We start from the raw sequence: 21903 nt of genomic DNA on the forward strand, positions 1-21903 counted from the left end.
TAACTCTTGTGATTGGAGATAATCCAGATTTTGTGAACAAGTATTTGGACACACTCAAAATGTTGTAAATACAACTATTACTAAAATCAAATAAAATCTATCTTTGAAAAATCGGTTTGTAATTAAAATCAATAAAAATAAATCTCCAAATAGTCTGATTTGTCAATTTTTTTGAAGCGGTTGTTTGTAACTTCAAAAACATGCACACTATTTTTTTTGTAAATGTGGTTACAGATCCCAATTCCGTCATGATTCTCTTCAACGGTCTGTATTTCCGAGGCTCGTGGAAGACCCCCTTCAAGAACATTCCATCGGATTCTTTCTACAAGTCTGACACAGAAAAGAAGTCAGTCCCCATGATGGAAGCCAAGGGAACCTTCAAGACTGGTTCTCTTCCAGGCTTGGACAGCATTGCTGTAGAAGTACCCTATGAAGTATGTACTAATATCAACAATCCGATTTGAAGTTAAAACTATATGTAAACAAAAAGGTACCAATAAAGGGTTGGACATTTCGCTCACTCCTTTCAAGAACATCATAAATCAAAAAACTTGAATTTTCAGGTGAACGTTTTTAAAGTTTAAAAATATAACACAATGTATTAAAAATAAATATCAAGCCACTTATTGAACTTTTTACTGTGCAACAGATTTTTTTTTTGGTAAAACCTGAAGTTTTTTTTGCCATTTGAAAAATATTTTGTATATTTAAAAAAAAGAATTGAACATTACTTTTTCTTCAAAATGCAAACACAACACTTTCTGATCTGTAGCGGGTAAATATTATGTTAAAAATATGCCCCTTTTGCTGGGATATAGAACATTTTCTGAGCATTTTGAAAATATGCACAACTGAAAATTGACGATTTTTGATTTACGACGTTCTTGAAAGAAGTGAGCGATTTGTTCGATGCTAAATAACCATTATAATAAGTTTTATAGTAAGATCGTTATATTAGCCTTGTAAAAATTAAATCTATCGTCATAATCTAACCAATCCATCACGATATTTTTGAAAATCAATAAATCTTTAGTTTTCGTTTTAAAAAAAATAAAAATAAATTTGTTTCGAAGATAAATAATTACTTGACTGTTTTCAAAATATTTTTTCAAAAGTTTACAAAATAAGGAACTGAATAAGTACCTATGCATAGATCATACACTCTCTTCAAATATTTTACAAACTTATGCGTGTGTGCTATTCTCACATTCCTACCTACTATTACTTATACTCCATTTCCATTGCAATATGGCAGTCATATCCTAAACATTAAAATCCGTCACTAACGTCATCTCTATACATATATTAGACTCCTAGATTCAAAACTCTTAAGGAATGATCACCATACCTTAATTTAATCAACGATTGAGTCCACTACTTAAGAGTAAAAGAGAGAAAGAGGGAGAAGAGAGAGAAAGGAGATAAAGAGACAGTCAATAATACGTTGTGAGTCAACGCATTTCGTTTTCGTGTGACAATTGATTGATCTTCCGAGAGTATTGTCAAATGAAAAGTATTGAAATAAAATAGGTTCAGCAAATGAAATACCGTAATTTGTTTACGGAAAGTTATTGAAATACTTGCGAAGTCATTAAGGGCACCTATCAACGGGGAACAGGAATTGATGAGGTCACGTGTGAGGTTGAAAAGGTGCCCGTGCAAAAATTCTAATTGCGCACACCTACATGCCAGGGCATAATTTATTAATGTTCACGGTAATGATTGTGTATTTTTCATATTTTCCTTTGCAATTGGCAAACTCGCGTTTCGCCAGAGCATGTCTAATTCAATTTCCTCACGCGATAGGGCGTCGGACTATTTGAGGAATAAATGGATGAGTAAACTAAAAAAAACTGAAAATGGCATAGTCAAAGGGAACTAGGTAGGTTTGAAGCGTAAGACTGATCACCTTGCCTTTATATAATTAAAGTGTTACTTAACAAAGCATCAATTTTCTGCTTATAACTTTTGTCTGTGCCCAAAAGTTCATAAATACCTTTTAATATTTGATATTTATTATTTTTTGACATCTCATCAAAGATGAAGAAGAATATGGAAGTCTGGGCATTTACGGGGCTGACGACCGTCATAGGCTGGTTTAAGTGATCACTTTACACACGTGTAACATTCACCAATTCTACCCATTATTGACAACCACACTACTCAAATTCTAAATTCACTTAAACCAGCCTATGACGGTCGTCAGCCCCGTAAATGCCCAGCCTTCCATATTCGTCTTCATCTTTGATGAGGTGTCAAAAACTAATATGAAAATAACTCCTGTAATTGGAGATAATCCAGATTTTGTGAACAAGTATTTGGACACACTCAAAATGTTGTAAATATATTAACTGGCCAAATTATAAGCTAAAATAATAAAAATGAAAATTATATTTTCTGGCGTTTCTCATGTATGTCATTATCATCCAAGATTCGGACCTCACATACTAAATATAAGAGTTTCTGCTCAATAAAAAGCTTATTTACATATTCTTCTTCATCTTTGATGAGATATCAAAAAATTATATAAACTTTAAAATATTTGAGATTTTCAACAAAAGAACATTTAATATTTATAGGGATTTATTTTTCTCATATACTTTTTTTTTGTTGCTTGTGTTGTTGAAATCGATTAACATCGTTCGTAAACTTTACTTTATTTGTAGAAAAGCTCATCTTTTTGTACACATGAAAGGAATTTTTTCCTTAGGGTGTCTAATAATAGTTTTTAGAAATCTTATAAATTTTTATATGAACACGCACGCTAATAAAGGGCGAACTAAGTCACCTTTAATATTTAAATTCATATTAGTTGCATGACCTAACCTTTTCAAATATCGGAAAAAAATGTGAAAAAAACAAACAAAAAAACCAGCTGAAAGTTTTGTTGGCTTCACAATAGCGAAAAGATAAAACTAACGGAATCGTTAGTTGTAATTTTCTTTTGAGAAAATTGATTTAAATATTATCTCGTGTTTGGTCTTTTAACCTTCCCCTCTCGGTGATACGTACATATTTACTACAACTTGACTTTCAATATAAAATATAAAAGATACGGGCTCACAATTTTTGTTTTTCTCCGTAATACCTTTCCGTAATACCTTTCTTTAAAGTGTTCCATAAAAGCATTATAATATAGACTTATTCATTTGCAGCTAAGGAAATGATTAAATTGCAAAATAATCGGGGATAGAATCACCAATACACAAACGTTTTTCAGAGTATGCATGCGTGCCGCACTTTACGTACACGCTCACGCGGCTTCATACTGTTTCCGATGGTCTCATTTTAGTTGCGCACAAGTCGTCGTTCAGGGTGGTCGGGTCGCTACGCTAGCTATGGCGGGTACTTGCGATTTTTTTCTTCTCATTTTTAGGTAAATACCAGAGCTAACATTACAAAATTGATACATTTCAACTTCAACTATGGTCAATAAAAACAACATTTTGAAATATTTACATTTTTTTAGTTTTTAAATCTCATTTTCATATGGTGTACAAAATACATGTCGCCGGTGTTTTTAGCACCTTAAGGGAAGGGTTAAAGAAACAAGAATAAAGCGCTAAATGGTTGATTAATACATAAAGTGACGCAAATCTCGAAGAGAAGGAAATTCATCAATTGAAGTATTGCATAGGAAAGAACTTGGATATTTTTTTTTTACAAATTTCTTCCATTTTTATAAAAAAAACGTTGACCAACATTTTTTAATATTTTGTGGTATTTTAATTCGTCAAAAAAATTAGCCGTAAATCATCCACAATTTATTCATATTTATTGTTATTAACTTCAGAAAGGTCATTTATTACGAATACGTAAAGGTATCTGACCATTGACGTGTAATATGCGTAGCGCGTATATTTTTTATAGTAAAATAGTTTCGGACATTATTTATTTGTGTTATTTTGGCGTTTTGACACTTTTCTAAGAAACATGAAAATTCCGTGCATGGAAAAAACATCATAATTCACCATTGTGTTAAATTTATTGTTATGTACTGGCGTCTTTGAATTTTTAATAATAATACAAAAATTCGCGTGATGGAAAAGAAATTTCTATGAAGGTAAATAATAATATTCGAGAACTCATAAATCAGAAAATGAAGGAATACAAATACACAAAAATTAAATTAAAATTATAACTCAATTCATACGTTAGATTAACATAATCTCTTTGCTTATTGAAATCGTTTACATTTTTTTAAAGTTAAAATTTGTATTCATAAAATTGCTTATCACTATTGGTAATTGCGTTCGCTGTGTGCAGATGGCGCCACAATCCTTGCCAGTATGTTTGCAAAAGTGCTATAATGTCTGTCTTCATTATTATATGACTATCTAGTAATCTATCAATATGACTATGTGATTATTGCTACTGTGTCTATATCGCTCACTCCTTTCAACAACGTCATATTTCAAAAATCATCAATTTTCAGTTGTGCATGTTTTCGGAATTCCCAAAAAATGTACAATATCCCAGCAAAAGCGGCATATTTTTAACTTAATATTTACCCGCTACAGGGCAGAAAGTGATGTTTTTGCATTTTTAAGAAAAGGTATTGTTTAATTATATTTTTAAATATCCTAAATATTTTTCAAATGGAGAAAAAACATTCAGGTTTTACCTAAAAAGATCTGTTGCACAGTAAAAAGTGCAACAAGTGGCTTGATATTTATTTTTAATACATTTCATTATATTTTTAAACTTAAAAAACGATCTCCTGAAAAATTAACATTGTTGATATATAACGTTGTTGAAAGGAGAGAGCGATATGTCTTTCAGGATAATCAAACCAGCCCTAAATAAATTATGTTGCAATAAGTGTGTTGAAGTCTGTAAAAGGTTGAAACGCCTTGCATTTAATGATTAGCATTTTGTTGCAATTACTCCAACACGGTTATTTGAACAAGGATTTCGAATTATAAAGGCAGATTCACGATTGCATCTGGGGAAACAATAGACCGCTTTTTGTTGCCTCATCAACTATGCTCCGGTGGGCTGTAGTGATATTTCGAAATAAAATGAAAATGTGTTTCAACGCATCCATAACTTGGCTACAACAGTAAAAAAATCCCCTTAGAAACTTCGTTTTATTACCTTGCATATTGTACGTGTTACGCAGTGCAAAGAAATAAAAAAAACTCTCTTATGATTTGATAAATTATGTCAAAAGTATTCCAAATGTAAATGCGATCTCTCAGAAGAATGTGATGTAAAACAACGTATGAAAGATGTTCGAATGGTGAAATAAGAAAATAATGCAAGGCTGAGATAAGCATTGTCCATAAAATTTAGAAAGGTGTGTTGGAATGGTTTAGACATCTGGAACGAATGAGTGAGGAAAGGACGGTGAAATAAATAAATTGGGTGAATATATTTAGAAATAGGAGCAGAGGAAGACCTAGAAAAACGTAAAGAAAGCGGTCAAATTAAAATGTCAGCCAAATTAAGTGGTCGGATAAATTCAAATGGAGTTACAAATTAAACACCAAATCAATAAATATGTAAAATGACTTTACGCATTTTTCTAACGCCATAGTTAATGGCCGTACACATGCAATGTTTTCCACTAAGTAATTTGACTTTGCACGGTTACATTTTCGTCTGAATATCGAGAACCCGTTCTGCGATCCGAGATAATACGCGACCTTAACGTTGACATTGTAATAGAGCTGAAGTCATATTATGACATTTTGTCGGCGATTAATTACTTGTAACGCGAGTTTGGCGAGCGGAACGTGCATCGCAGTATCAAACAGTTACTTTGAACTTTTGATTGCTCTAGGCCGTCCGCCGTGCGAATAAACAGTGCGCAGTGCTTCTCAAACAAAGAAGCCGATAAAAATCTAATAAAATCAAAAATATTATATAAAACCTAGGAATGGAAATTAGTAAAAATATAAAGAAAATGTATAAATATGTGTCCGTAATGTAATGTCCACCTTCGTAGTGTAATGGTCAGCACGCTTGGCTACCGTTCTAGAGATCCTAAATTCTATTTTCAGGGGGGGGGTCAAAAAAATATAAGTTATTTTTTCACATTAATATTTTTTCAATATTACTCTGGACTGGTATATGAAGCGGAGGGCTGATCACCTTTTCTTTCATGTGTCAAGATAACACTGTGTTTAAATAAATTTAAATATATATATATATATATATATATATATATATATATATATATATATATATATATCTAAATATATATATATATATATATATATATATATATATATATATATATATATATATATATATATATATATATATATATATATATATATATATATATATATATATATATATATATATATATATATATATATATATATATATATATATATATATATATATATATATATATATATATATAAATATATAACACCATTAGTGTACGGATAAGGGTTTGAAGATGAGAATTATTTCATTATTTACATATTCACAAATGTAAAATACATAAAAGTAAATATATTTATTTCTTCTCAATAATCGTTAAATATATAGACGAATTGAAAAAAAGATAAATCAATCAATTTGATAGTTTGAGAAGAATAGGAAAAATTGACGGTACATTTTGCGACTGACCTGTCAAATTCATATACACTCTCTTCACAAACGCACCAGACAGTGCTAATGTAACGTTCACTTCACTTGACATTTGTTGATTGCATTTTGCGGTCCATTCTACAAATCGATGCCAAATAATTAAGTTTATTTTCAGTACCACGCATTTCGTAAATGTGTATATAATATGTATACAATGTGTATATAAATATTGTATTTACAGCATTTTGAGCGTGTCCAAATACTTGTTCACAAATCTGGATGATCTCCAAATATAGTTATTTTTGACATGTCATCAAAGATAAAGAAGAATATAAGAGATAATCCAGATTTGTGAACAAGTATTTGGACACACTCAAAATGTTGTAAATAAATAAAATGGTCAAATTATAAGCTAAAATAATAAAAATGAAAATGACATTTTCTGGCGTTTCTCATGTATGTGATTATAATCCAGGATTCGGAACTTACGTACTAATAAAAGAGTTTCTGCTTAATATATAGCTTCTTTTCATCTCACCAATAGATGTCTCTAGTAAAGTTCTAGTGATTCAAGAACAACGTTTCGAAATTGGTTCATATATATAGAACTTCCAAGAATTTGGGTAGTATGGTTGTCAATGATGGGTAGAATTGGTGAATGTTACACGTGTGTAAAGTGATCACGTAAACCAGCCTATGACGGTCGTAGCCCCGTAAATGCCCAGACTTCCATATTCTTCTTCATCTTTGATGTGATGTCAAAAAATAATATTTTTATATGAAACATATTTATCATTTACAGTCCTAATAAGCTCTAATAGTATGACGTTTGGACGTGTACCTGTTATTGTAAAAAAAATATTGTATTTCTATTTACGTATTAATAGAACCATTGTTAATGTAACACTAGTATTATTGTGTATGTATTAGTTATATTATTATTTATATTCATCATCATCTTCTAAAGGCAGCGCCTTGTTGTGTCAGCCACTTGTCTCTGTCAGTCGCCATCCTCTAAAAAATATTATTATTATTATAAATATATTTATTTATATTAAACTTGTTTTATTGTTCACGTAATACTTGCATTCTTGTTTATGTGATACTTGTATTATTCGCGTTACCAGGGTGACAGATATGCATTGGTGGTTGTGGTACCACGCGCTAGGAACGGATTGCGTAGACTTGTAGCGGACCTGCCCGGTCTACCACCATCCCGATTGGTTGCTGCCCTCACTCCTCGACAACTGAAGGTCAAGCTGCCCACCTTCTATGTTGAGGTCACCACTAAACCATTGACAGCTCTGGCTAAGGTAGGTCGCAGGTCATACTGGGTATTGAAATAGTGTAACAGCCGTCGTGTTTGTTAGTAAAAATACTTAAGGTGCGCAATACGATTTTATGTATGATCTACATTGGTCTCGATCCAGGGAAGAAGTGCGGGTTGCCAGCGGTTGTTTTCCAGTACATGTGCTCCAGGCAACCTGGCGGGTATCCATTGGCTGACATCATTCCCCACTCCTTGACATCAATGTTGTCATGTTACAATAGACTTAATAATTTCATTCGGCAGGCACTTCGTGGTAAAATCTATCCACTTTTATTTATGTTTTACCTAGTAAATACCACTATTTCTTATAATCTACTGTGACACGTGTTTCGATGCAGTTTTGATACGGGTTTGAAAATGATGCGAAATGCATCGAAACACGTTTCACAGTAGATTTAAAGAAATAGTGGTATTAACTAAGTTAAACTCAAATTAAAAATTATCATATTTTGTTGATTTTTGTAAAATTTTCTGTTGGTTTTCCAAATAAATAATTGAATAAATAAAAAAGTAGTATATGTGTTTAGTTTTGTTATGTTGGTTATTCATTTGTATGTTTTGTTAAATGTTTGTTATTTTAAATATAAACATGAGTTTTTACACGTAAAATAACGATGAGTTATTTTTATATATATTTTTTTCAGTTTGGAGTGAGCTCTATATTTGGACCTGAAGCGGACTTATCTGGTATCTCAACCGTTCCTGGACTCTTTGTGCAAGAGATGGTCCAACACGTCTCGGTGAAAGTTGATGATGGAGGAAGCTCTCAGGCTCAGCTGTCAGGTAATAAAACCATGTTTTGACATACAATTCACCATCTGTAAATAGAACTGTTCTGCAGCTTACAAAATTATTTTTACGTTTATTAAACTTTATGCTCTGAGAACATGAACGTTCGCGAAGTTGTCAACTTAACAATCATGATTTGTTTATTGTGTGACATAAAAATTATTCTTCAGAATGTATGTTTAATAAACTTTATAAAATAAAACAGCTTTGTTTTAACAACTTTTTATTGGTACACTTTTTCAACCGGTTTCGACAAGAACCTTGTCATCCTTAGAGTTTATGTACTAATTCTAAAATATTGAAATACTCATAGTTAGGTTATAGTTAATAACCCTTCTCTAACGATACCAAAAACTTGAACTTTATAAAATAAAACAAAGTTGTTTTATTTTATAAAGTTTATAAAATGTGCCACTGAGTATCTGCGATAAACATTCAAGAAACGTATCTTTAATTTTGATTTTTATGTTCAAATTAATTTTTTCCAACCACTTAAAAATTGACTAGTGAAATTGATCAAAATTTGTTACTTACATACCCAGCTACTTGAAATAAACTGACAGGCAGTGCTTGGTTATAATAAATTTATTTAAAAAACACTTGGCATGATCAAGTAGTTCAAATACATACTTGGGTGTGGTTACATAGATCAGGAGTCTGCGAATAATCGGCGTGTATATATAAGGAGATGCACGAATGTGGAAGAGCCGAAGATTGCAAAGACAGAATGGTGTGGGTTCTATTCTCTGAATGCGTGATGGTTCGGTAGTTAGATTTTTTTCTTGCCAATATTTCTTGGCATGATGTACCAATATGTAGGTTATTATTTCCAAAACGACCATAAAATAATAAACTAAAAATCAGAAAAATAACCTACATTTGAAACAGTGATGTTTTTTTATATACGGTGGTGAAAACGTTATGAATTCAGAAGTTATTAGATTTGATCGAAAATAAAATATATATACGCGTATTTTCGGATGCTCCTTGATCGCTGTATTCTAACTAACGCAAATGCTAAGCAAATAATCGGCTCATTTTTATCAAGGCGCATTTAGTGTGCAAAATTTATTGGAAGATTCAAACTGAAACGCATGTTCATATATTTATCATACATATTATTTCTATTATGGTAATTTTGTGAAATGATTAAAATAGTAAAAATACTATTTTTGACATCTCATCAAAGATGAAGAAGAATATGGAAGTCTGGGCATTTACGGGGCTGACGACCGTCATAGGCTGGTTTAAGTGATCACTTTACTCACGTGTAACATTCACCAATTCTACCCATTATTGACAACCACACTACTCAAATTCTTGGAAGTTCTTTATGTATGAACCAATTTAGAAACCTTGTTCTTGAATCACTAGAACTTCACTAGAGACATCTATTGGTGAGATGTAAAGAATAAAAGAGTTTCTGCTTAGTAAAAAGCTTCTTTACATCTCACCAATAGATGTCTCTAGTGAAGTTCTAGTGATTCAAGAACAAGGTTTCTAAATTGGTTCATACATAAAGAACTTCCAAGAATTTGAGTAGTGTGGTTGTCAATAATGGGTAGAATTGGTGAATGTTACACGTGAGTAAAGTGATCACTTAAACCAGCCTATGACGGTCGTCAGCCCCGTAAATGCCCAGACTTCCATAATCTTCTTCATCTTTGATGAGATGTCAAAAATAATATGAAAATGACTCCTGTAATTGAAGATAATCCAGATTTTGTGAACAAGTATTTGGACACACTCAAAATGTTGTAGTAAAAATACCACTGAAATATGAACAGATTCGTTTCAATAAAATTTTTATAGTAAAAAAATTTAATGAATAAACAATTTTTATTCAAACTCGTAATTCGAGAATCGGAATAATCGGCGGCTATGTATGAGGAGATGATACATTAATGTAGAAGTGGCAAAGACTATTTGCAAAGACAGAGTTGTGCGGCGCTCCAATTTCTCTGCCCATCCCCGCGGAAAGCGGCTTGATGGTTAGTCAATTAGTTTTTTGTTAGAATATTGAAATAATTCACAATAATAATCAGTAAAATACAAGTGTTGTTAAAATGTTTATCTTAAGATTTGTTTGATCATGTTTTTGTTTGTTTATTGTGTAAATCTGACTCGAACAGAAAAATTGTTATGCATATGTTTTTTTGACAATTTACTTAGGTGTTTTATACGTGATCGTTTGATAGTGTCACTTAAATTCAGTAGTATGAACTGTACATTTTACAATTTCGAACAATTAGTTTTAATTTGCGAATACAAATGGTCGGAGAGTTCAGAGATCAATTAGCATCAATTAATCAAGATTATTTTGGTACATAAATTTCAGAAACCCAACACAAAGAAAAATAGACAAGCCTAGAGTTGTAGGAATATTTTCACGATGAAAAAAAATCGTCGACTACAATTTGATTTATATATTTTTTCAGATTCTATGCTTTTCCAGGATTTTAAGGACTTAATCATTTTTTAAGTTTTCTGTAAATTCTCATTGAGGGGAAAGAAGGATTCATATTATTGTGTTTCCAACTACCCTGAAACATTCAGGTCACAAATATTTTTTGAATATCGGATCGTCAAGACGTTGGGACATGGTTGTCAATAACGTTGACATGTTTATTCTTTGGGACATATCGGGACGAATGAAAATTATAAGCTGCATACTTTAGTGTGCTACTTGGTTTGAAAAAATAACTATTTCAGACGGATCATTGTATATGACATGTTAAAGTGTTACTGCCTCTTAGGCTAATGTAGATTTTTGTACAGTTAAATTATTAATAAACACTTGTTTTGTACCACGCGAGTATTATATTTAAACGAATAGTTTTGGAAGCTACAGATGATCCATCTACGGGTTTGAGTATAAACTGGATTTAGAATAATACCTGCGTGTCTTTTTTAATATCGCGAGTACTACGTTTGTCAAATGAGGTTTTTGACTTCTATAATAAATGATACACCAACTATATACGAAACTGCCTATTATGTGTAATAGGCAAATATATATTTTAGTGGAACTTACACTATGACAGAAGCTTTCCATTAATTTCTAATTAAATTTTTTACTTTGTAAACCACTATTTCCTAAAATCTACTGTGACGCGTGTTTTGATGCATTCCGCATCATTTTCAAACACCGTATCCTCTCCCTTAAGTTAAAAATCTTCATTGACTCCTCTTGGCATTGAGATGGTGTATAGAGCACTACTTTGGTTCGAAGTGATTTGAATTCAATAGTTTAATAGTTTTAAGGTTAGATGATCAAGCAGTATCTCCAAATCTGAGAGGGAGGTAAACTATATTTGAAGGGATGCATATGACGTATTTAAAGGAATTTATGGTGAATTATATTACTGCTGTATGGAAGAGAGGGTAGAGAATGAATCTCTAAGAAATATATAAAATGAGAATGACAGTAATCACTAAGACGTTCGGGGTTACATACCCGTACTCGTACTAGCTTGTGAACGAGTTCCTTGTGGACAAAAAAAATGCACGAATTATTAATTTTGACCGGTTAAACGTAATGAGTAAATTTATAATTTTGTAAAACATAATGGCAATAAAAAATGTTTTTGAACACAAAAAAAATTCCTTCGAACCGGATTTGAACCAGTGACCTATGGATTACAATGCTTTACTCTACAGTCCACCGCTCTACCAACTGAGCTATCGAAGGTGTGCGAGTTGCGAATGAAATAATCAATTTAAAATGGAGCAATTGCTGAAGAGAAAGGCGGTGAATGAGAAATCAAAACTTGCTCGGAGGCATTTGTTTACTCTTATATAATGTTTACTTGACAGACATTGGAAACTGTATTTATTATTTGTCTGAAACTATCACACCTTCGATAGCTCAGTTGGTAGAGCGGTGGACTGTAGAGTTAAGCATTGTAATCCATAGGTCACTGGTTCAAATCCGGTTCGAAGGAATTTTTTGCTTTTTTATGACTTTTTTCATAGACAAATATCAATCAAAATGAGATTTGAAGTTGTCATTTTTTTATGTCTTAACAAAGAAGAAGAAGTTATTTGAGATGGGAATATAGGAATATGGCAGAATATATTTGATAGGTTACACATGACGTAGGTGAAGGAGCTAAGGGTGATGAATATAACTGATATGGGAATAAAACTTCAACAATAACAAGGGAAAATTATTACACCAGCAATAGCCAGGGCACTTGAGAATGTATATATCGCTCATTCTTTTCAAGAACGTCATAAATCAAAAAACTTGTTTTTTCAGGAGAACGTATTTAAAGTTTAAAAATACAGTAAAATGTATTAAAAATAAATATCAGCCACTTATTAAACTTTTTACTGTGCAACAGATCTTTTTAGGTAAAACTTGAAGGTTTTTTCCCTAATTGAAAAATATTTAGTATATTAAAAAAATAATTAAACAATAACTTTTCTTCAAAATGCAAAAACAACACTTTTTGCTCTGTAGCGGGTAAATATGAAGTTAAAATATGCCTCTTTTGCTGAGATTTAGTACATTTTCTGGGCATTCCGAAAATATGCACAGCTGAAAATTGACGATTTTTTATTTATGACGCTCTTGAAAGGAGTGAGCGATATGTACTCATATAAACTTGATAGATTCGTTAGACACTGATAATGCGACAAAATTCCATAAACAGATTTGTGACATCAAAACATATATTTATTCTCATTTTCATACATTTTCAAACTTGGACTGTATTTGAAAATCAATGTTTTTGTTTTTTTTTTATACAAATTTTAAGTAGACTACTCTTGGTTTTCCTAGTTTCATACAAAAACTATTTGTTGAACATAATGATCTTATTAAAACGAAAAATTAATGAATAAAAATTTGGGAAATGATGAACTAAAAAGACAAGTCAAATTACAATAATGAAAGTAAAATAACAATACAACATTTTGAGTGTGTCCAAATACTTGTTCACAAAATCTGGATTATCTCCAATTACAGGAGTTATTTTCATATTATTTTTTTACATCTCATCAAAGATGAAGAAGAATATGGAAGTCTGGGCATTTACGGGGCTGACGACCGTCATGGGCTGGTTTAAGTGATCACTTTACACACGTGTAACATTCACCAATTCTACCCATTATTGACAACCACACTACTTAAATTCTTGGAAGCTCTATATATATGAACCAATTTAGAAACCTTGTTCTTGAATCACTAGAACTTCACTAGAGACATCTATTGGTGAGATGTAAAGAAGCTTTTTATTAGCAGAAACTCTTATATTAGTATGTAAATAATAATAATAATTAAAGTTTAAGAAAACTGGGTGAATACTTAATTATTTATATGCCGAAATAAATCCGTTGTATTTTAATCTCGCATAAGCTGGTATTAGTTGCCTTATAGTTAAATTTCATGGTAGAAATTCAACGTCATTTAATTAAAATTAATATTGAAAATAAAATAAATGTTTTTCCGTTTAATTTTCTTGACCCGCAGTCTCATTGATCTTGTGGCATTATCAGACCAATGTCTGATGAATTAATTATCAAGATAATCAATAATAATAAAATAAATTTTTGCACATTTATGTGTATAACAAGTGTCTTGTTCAAGTTAAACTGTCAAAAGTCATGAACTGTTTTTTACAATTGCATTGATTGGTTCGTTAAGGATAGTTATGAAATATTTTCTTATATTAGTAATACTGATGGCTTGACCTGACAATTAAATTTACATGGACTGTTGACTTATAAACTCATTTCTAAAATCCCATTTTATATATTTTATATGCCTATGAATATTTTATTCTGTAAAGGAATTCACTTCTTTATAAATATGCCTTAAAAGTAGTATTTAATGAAAATGAATTTCTTTACAGAAAATAATATTTATAGGCATATAAAATATATAAAATAGGATTTAAAAAAAAAGTTAAAAGAGATTAAATAAATTAGTTTCGTACTAGCTGTACCCGGACACGTATTGCTGTGTCCTGTTCTAGTTAAATGAAAAAGAAATAAAGTAAAAACACCCATTTCCTATACGTTTGATGAAACAATGCTTGTGAAGCGATGAAAATATTAAAAATCTTTCAAACAACAATGCAATCGAAGCATTAAAATTGCAAAACAAAAAGTGACAACAGCTGTCAAGAAGCCCGTAGCCACCACGAGCAATGTTTAGTATTGCGTTTGTTGCTGTTACAGTCAACAGATGGCACTGTCATTGCGATTTTTTTTTACCTGTAACAGGTTAAAGCATCTGTCACACTTTAAAAAACCGCTTACATTCAAATGCGACGTTGCGTCAAATCAGTGAATCACGTTAAGATATTGTAGATTTTGAAAAAACGAACTTTTTTTTTTTGTATATTTGTGATTATAAAAAAATTCCTTCGAACCGGATTTGAACCAGTGACCTATGGATTACAATGCTTTACTCTCTACAGTCCACCGCTCTACCAACTGAGCTATCGAAGGCACATGTCGGGTTGATCAATTAATGAATGTGTTATACATAATATTCCGGTTTTTATGTCGTACCAATTTGTTATCGAGAAAAAAAATATCCAGCATGTATAAAAAATGTAAAAATAGTTAGATTGATTATAATAAAAGCCAACTAAATAACTCTATATCGTAGTCGTACAGGAGAAATTGACCAACTACCAAAACGTAAAATGTTTAGGATGGCCATTTAAGTCACTTTTGCTTGTCAAGAAAATAAAAACCAATGCAGTTAGTCATTTTTAACAAGTCAATATATTATAATTCCAAATTTAAAATCCTTTGATTTTTTTTGAGGGCAATATTAAGCTAGTAAGATATCAAATAGTCAATGATCTCGTTTTTGTAAAACAATACACTTGGTCACATTCTCCTGTATGACTGCGATATATACAATATGTTATGAATGTTGTTGTATGTATATTAAGAGAGAAAAGAGAAGGTAGGTGTGTGCGAGGGTATGTATGTGTGTCTGTGTGTGAGTGTAAATATGTGTGTGTATGGATGTCGTCCGCCTCTGTAGTGTAATGGTCAGCACGCTCGGCTACCGTTATGGAGGTCCTGGGTTCGATTCCCAGGGGGGGTTAAATAAATGAAAGTGATTTTTTCACTAATGTTTATACAATATTACCTACCCCTGGACTGGTACCTGAAGCAGAGGGCTGATCACCTTTCCTTCGTGTGTTAACGATCAAGGTAACACTGCGTTTATATGATGCAGTGCCCTATGCACCATTGGGGTACGGATAAGGGTTTTATAATAATGTATATGTGTGTGTGTGTGTGTGTGTGTGTGTGTGTGTGTGTGTGTGTGTGAGTGTGTGTGTGAGTGTGTGTGTGAGTGTGTGAGTATGGGAGTAGTATGGTATGTCGCTCACTCCTTTCATAACGTCATAAATCAAAAAACTAGATTTTTCAGGAGAACCTTTTTAAAGTTTAAAAATATAATACAATGTATTAAAAATTGATATCAAGCCACTTATTGAACTTTTTACTGTGCAACAGATCTTTTTAGGTAAAACCTGAAGGTTTTTTCTCCATTTGAAAAATATTTAGTTTATTTCAAAAAATACTTCAACAATACCTTTTCTTCGAAATGCAAAAACAACACGTTCTGCCCTGTAGCGGGTAAATGTTAAGTTTAAAATATGTCTCTTTTGCTAGGATATAGAACATTTTCTGGGCATTCCGAAAACATGCACAACTGAAAATTGAGGATTTTAGATTTATGACGTTCTTGAAAGGAGTGAGCGATGTGTGAGATGTCTATGTGTAGATGTCAAAAAAAGAGATTTTAATGCAATTTTTCCTTTTTCCTTTTTTCAGTGTCAAATCCAGTAGTATATTTGGAGAGAAGCGAACCAATTTCAACATTAGAAAAAGAAGACAACACCGAAGAATTTGCAGTCGACAGACCGTTCCTCTTCTTCGTAATGGACGTAATAGATAACATTGTCGTTGTCGCTGGTATTGTAACTGACCCCGAACAACCCGAGACATTCTAAAAATATATCGTCGTCTCGCTCATTCTAAGATACAACTGCATCAGTGCAAATGAGATAACTATATTTAAAAAAAAAATACTAAACATGTTTGCTATCTCATTTAATATTACACCAAATGATGCGAGCAAGAGCGAGAAAGCTATCGGAAGAAAATGTTACATTAAAAAAATATCCAATTATTTCTAAGATTATTTTTGTAGAAGAGTTGGCAAGACGTAAATAATATTACTTTTTTCCTTGTGATATATTTTAGAATAAGAAAAAAAAGATATTTAATTTATTATTATTATTATTATGATTTCCAGAAGCATTTGATAATGAGAAAGTACACAATTTATTTATTTTTATAAAACTTAATTGAATTTAAGGGTATTTTTATTTATAATTATTAAGACTTAATTTAATTAGTATGTTTACGGATATATTTTTTAACTTAATAAAAATAAAATTGTAAACAAAATACTTGTGTTATTTTTTAATGAGATTTTTTATAGAAAAAGTCCAAGAACGATGTTAATATCTAATCTTTTTTTTTTGAATGTGTGACTTGTATGATGTGTGTAACTTGTGTGAATATGTTATTAAAAAAATTGGGTAGCGATATGTTATGGCGTCGCAGACGATGTTGCACTGGTGCAATTGGGTACGATGGTATTGGTATTCTACAATGATTTTGTTATAATAATAGTAATAATAAACCCTTATCCGCACCCCAATGGTGCATAGGGCACTGCGTCATATAAACGCAGTGTTATCTTGATCGTTTACACGCGAAGGAAAGGTGATCAGCCTTCTGATTCAGGTACTAGTCCAGGGTAGTATTGAATAAATATTAGAGTGAAAAAATCACTTATATTCATTTGACCCCCCCCTGGGAATCGAACCCGGGACCTCCAGAACGTTCGCCTCGTAGTATAATGGTCAGCACGCTCAGCTACTGTTCTGGAGGTCCCGGGTTCGATTATTTTGTAAAGTATGATAAAATTGGCATTACTGCCATTCGTAAGTTGGTAACGAATGACGTCACAGAAACAAATAAACACTACTACTATTACAGCTCTATAAAGCAGATACATAAAGGCGAAATTCGCAAAAGAAAATGATGAATGAAAATATTGACTATATCGGCTGTTATAAACAAAAAAAAAACGAATCTTACACAATCCTTTATAGGTAGAGTATTTTAAATTAGATATTCCTCCCGCGTGATAATACCTATTTTCTAGTGTTATTTCATCGAAAAAGATTGTTAAACGCAAAAATCGTCGCTTAATATAAACATTTGCACCAGCTACTGCGCATCGTCTGGAACGAGCATTAGACAGTGTCTCTTATAAATAGGTTGAGATAAAATAAAATATTAAACGATTTTAATTTTAATATACTATCCCGATATGTTCTCGCCTCACCGGTTCATAAAGGTCATTATGATAATAAATAAATAACGCTTGGGAAATTCCAAGTCAAACATGTTTATCTGCAGAGGCGCGCGGTATATCGAAGGCAAAACAAAACGTTTCATACCGCCATATTTTACAAAACAAATTGAAAGTTGTTTATTTATTTTTATTACAAATCTTGATCTGTATCAATTTTACATAGGAATGGAGGGTGCTCAGCAGATGTATCGCACAGAATAAGTGTGGGGTGGATGAAATTCCGATCTGTGACGGTAGGCCTTTGCGATCCAAAAATGGAATACAAATTAAAGGGAAAAGTATACCAATCAATTGTCAGACCCACACTCCGAATGCTAAACGATGTATAGCACCTTCTCTAGGCAACTAGAATCCGCTGAAATGCGAATGTTTAGATGGTCAACGGGAGTCTCCCTTAGAGACAAAATAAAGAGTTCACGCATTCGTGGAAGCTTGGGCGCAACATACATAAATAGGAAGGTAGAGGAGAGACAATTGACATGTTATGGGCATATAGGACGCAGAGAACCCGAACATGTAGTTAACCAGGCAATAGAAATGGATCTTCCTCGAAAGTTATCTAGAAGAAGGCCAAAGAATTCATGGGTGCTGCAGAGGGATAACATGATTCGAAGGCATGACCAAAAGATGTTGTTCAGGACAGAAGGACCTTTAACCTGAGGACGAGGAGAGCTGACCCCATCAGTCTACAAAGATAAGGTGGGATGTAGCCTGGAAAAAGAAGAGACAAATCATGATCTGTAGTATGCAGACGTCTTAAGTTCAAACGGCATGTACAGTACATCATAAAGCATGCAATGTTATCCTTTCCGGGAGTATGGACGTAAATGTACGTTGGTGCAAATTTTCCTCAAAGGAGTATCGACGTTAATGAACGTCGAAGTCCGTCTGTCAATTGGTATGATGTAACTTGTATAGAAAATGACATATGTGGATGTTTGTATGTAATTTTGTCATAAAATAAAACTAAGAGATGGTGAGTTTGTTATTTTTTTAAATTATTTTTACACAATTCCTTTCTTCATAATGCATAGATTTCGTGATTTTTTATTTATTCAAAAAATTACCCAATCCCGAGAGAAAATCGAACGCCAATTATTGTACTCTCGAAAAGGTTAAAGCAACATAAAATTATAAGCCAAATTAGAATTGAGAATCATGTTTTCAGGCTTTTTCCAGTATGTAAAATAATCTGGTTAGGATGTTGCATACATCCAAATAAAAAGGTCTCTGATAGAGAGTATAAAATTTATTCTTGTTGTCGTTGAAAATGTTGTCGAAAGACTTCAAAAAAGATGGTCCGACAACATAGTCGCTTTGGGGGGTAGAAATTGACTGCAGCAACAGAGGGCTATATCTAGCAGTGGAGGACAGAAGGCGAAGAAGAAGTCGTTGAAAATGAAGTTAAATTCAACGAATACAGTAGCGTTTGTTCGCCATTTTTGAGCACAGGTAATTTATAAGATAAAATGAAGATTTCATGTGAACAAGCATATGATACCTACAGGAAGGTAAAGATTCCTTTTAATCTATTTTATTTTATTTTTCGATAGTGTTTACTGATTTTTGCACTGTTGCTTTGTTTGTTTGAATAAAATAAAAAGAGAATGGTTTTTTCTACTTTTTATTCATTTGACCGGCGACCGGGTTTCGGCGTTGCTTGTAGGTAAAACCCATACTTTTGTGACAGGTAATGAATGTTTAAGACCTTAGGCGTAATAATTTCAAAATTCTATTAAGAGAATTTAGATTTAGCGAAATGTTCTATCGTTAAAATATATTAAAATACATAAAATAAAATTATAACATGTCAAATAAATAACGATTCCTGCTTCAGGAATTAAACTTGATCAAAAGTTAAAACGTTTTTCATCCAAAAATCACAAAATGCACACTTGAACTTACGAGCATAAAGTGAAATGGTAACATCAAAAAATGTCGATAAAAGTTTATAGAAAAAAAATAATTGGTACTTACGAAAGATTTTCCGAGAACTTTTTTGGTCTCAGCGTTGTAATGTTCGATGTTCAACAAATGCATACACATTGATCTTATCACACACATCGCTCACTCCTTTCAAGAACGTCATAAATCAAAAATCGTCAATTTTCAGTTGTGCGTGTTTTCGGAATGCCCAGAAAATGTACTATATCCCAGCAAAAGAGGCATATTTTTAACTTAATATTTACCCGCTACAGGGCAGAAAGTATTGTTTTTGCATTTTGAAGAAAAGGTATTGTTTAATTATTTTTTAAAATAAAGTAGTCATTTTTCAAATGGAGAAAAAACCCTCAGGTTTAACCTAAAAAGATCTGTTGCACAGTAAAAAGTGCAATAAGTGGCTTGATATTTATTTTTAATATATTGTGTTATATTTTTAAACTTTAAAAACGTTCTCCTGAAAAATCAAGTATTTTGATTTATGACGTTCTTGAAAGGAGTGAGCGACATGTCAACACTGCAGGCGTTACCATCAAAGTTAACCTAACAAACACATAACCAGGGGTTATGTGTTTGTTAGGTTGGCATATATTCATATCATATTTTATCATAGTTTATAGACTAACAGCACAAAATTACTTTTTACAAGTATATTTGCTAGTGATATGTTTTGGATAACTATGATGGAAAATTCTGCTTTTTCATAACGAACTCACACTCACAAATAATTAAGCACTTAAACATTAACAACACGTTTACATTCTCAGTAAACACTTTGTATTAATTTACTTCATAATATTGCGAAATAAAAAGAAATTATTTGAAAAATGGCCACGTGTATTTTTTAATATTGTTACCGCAATAAAAACGTAAAAAAAAGTGTTTCAGCTTTGTCTTTAAAACAGTATGGTAGAATTTAATGAATTTTCATGGTTATAGTGTCAATTCTACATTATTTTGCATTTTATTATAAAAAAATAACAAGTGAACCGTACAGTAACATCGACTTGACAAAAATATGAAAAATAACTTGTTCAAACACCTGTTGTTTTGATCCCCAGAATCTTAAATTAATGCGTCGTTTTGGGGGAAGAATGGGAGAGGAAGACTAGAGGGAGGGTAGTTGATGCAGCTGATTCGTTTTAGAAATTATTGTTGCAATTAAAAAAAAACCAAACGACTAAATTTTTATATTCAATGATTGTTTGTAAACGATTGTTTGTAAAGTTTTCAATAGTTCAAATAATTTATGTTGATTTTTTTAAAATCGTTTTACTATAAAACAAGGCCCATCAAAAAAATGAATTATTATCAATATATTTAAGAGAAAAAAAATATCGTTTTTTTTGTTATTTCTTATTTGAGCTATATATTCGAATTTACTTACAAAATATCTAAGGTTAATTTGTAATCTCTCTGCACGTAATAGTATTAAAATAAATCCATGGCAAATATTTATTTGAAACAAAAGCACACATAATTTATGATTTCATAAAATAGCTAAGTAAATTAAAATTTTAAATTAAAACTCCAAGTTTGAGGTGATCAATACTCTATAAGACAGGTAATTTGATTAAGTTTTAATTCATTTATCGATCATGGGACTCTTCTCCCAAAACCACAATGTAAGTTAAAAATTTGAATCGAGTAAAACTTCTAAGTTAATTCAATCGTAAGTATATATATATATAGTTCACAATATCTTTGGTGTGTCCTAATCCTTGTTCACAAATCTGGGCTTCTCTGCTTAAGTGCTAGGTTTCTTCTAAGTGGAGGAACCTAGATTTGTGAACAAAGACTTGGACATGTCCAAAAATTTCAATAAAATAATCTAGTTTAATAATCTTCCCCCAGGAAGACCACCTAA

General features: G+C 31.7%; 1 protein-coding gene and 3 non-coding genes across 4 annotated transcripts in view; 2 read left to right on the forward strand and 2 right to left on the reverse strand.

The window, feature by feature from the left end:
- Window positions 1-17116, forward strand: part of LOC148299456 (uncharacterized) — a 31867-nt gene extending 14751 nt beyond the window's left edge. The window contains exons 4-7 of the mRNA XM_088276067.1: window positions 235-434; window positions 7674-7859; window positions 8521-8659; window positions 16478-17116. Of these exons, the coding sequence (XP_088132193.1) occupies window positions 235-434; window positions 7674-7859; window positions 8521-8659; window positions 16478-16656 (704 nt within the window). The 3' untranslated portion in view covers window positions 16657-17116. The remainder of the gene's footprint in view (window positions 1-234; window positions 435-7673; window positions 7860-8520; window positions 8660-16477) is intronic.
- TRNAY-GUA (transfer RNA tyrosine (anticodon GUA)) lies at window positions 12270-12356 on the reverse strand. The gene is given in 2 exon segments: window positions 12270-12305; window positions 12320-12356. It is a non-coding gene; the product is annotated as a tRNA-Tyr (tRNA).
- TRNAY-GUA (transfer RNA tyrosine (anticodon GUA)) lies at window positions 12523-12609 on the forward strand. The gene is given in 2 exon segments: window positions 12523-12559; window positions 12574-12609. It is a non-coding gene; the product is annotated as a tRNA-Tyr (tRNA).
- Window positions 15036-15124, reverse strand: TRNAY-GUA (transfer RNA tyrosine (anticodon GUA)). The gene is given in 2 exon segments: window positions 15036-15071; window positions 15088-15124. It is a non-coding gene; the product is annotated as a tRNA-Tyr (tRNA).
- Window positions 17117-21903: the final 4787 nt, after the last annotated feature.

The sequence above is a fragment of the Brachycentrus maculatus genome, unplaced genomic scaffold (assembly GCF_059751285.1).
Source record: "Brachycentrus maculatus isolate JH-2025_06_01 unplaced genomic scaffold, ASM5975128v1 h1tg001133l, whole genome shotgun sequence".
Taxonomy (NCBI): Eukaryota; Metazoa; Arthropoda; class Insecta; order Trichoptera; family Brachycentridae; genus Brachycentrus; species Brachycentrus maculatus.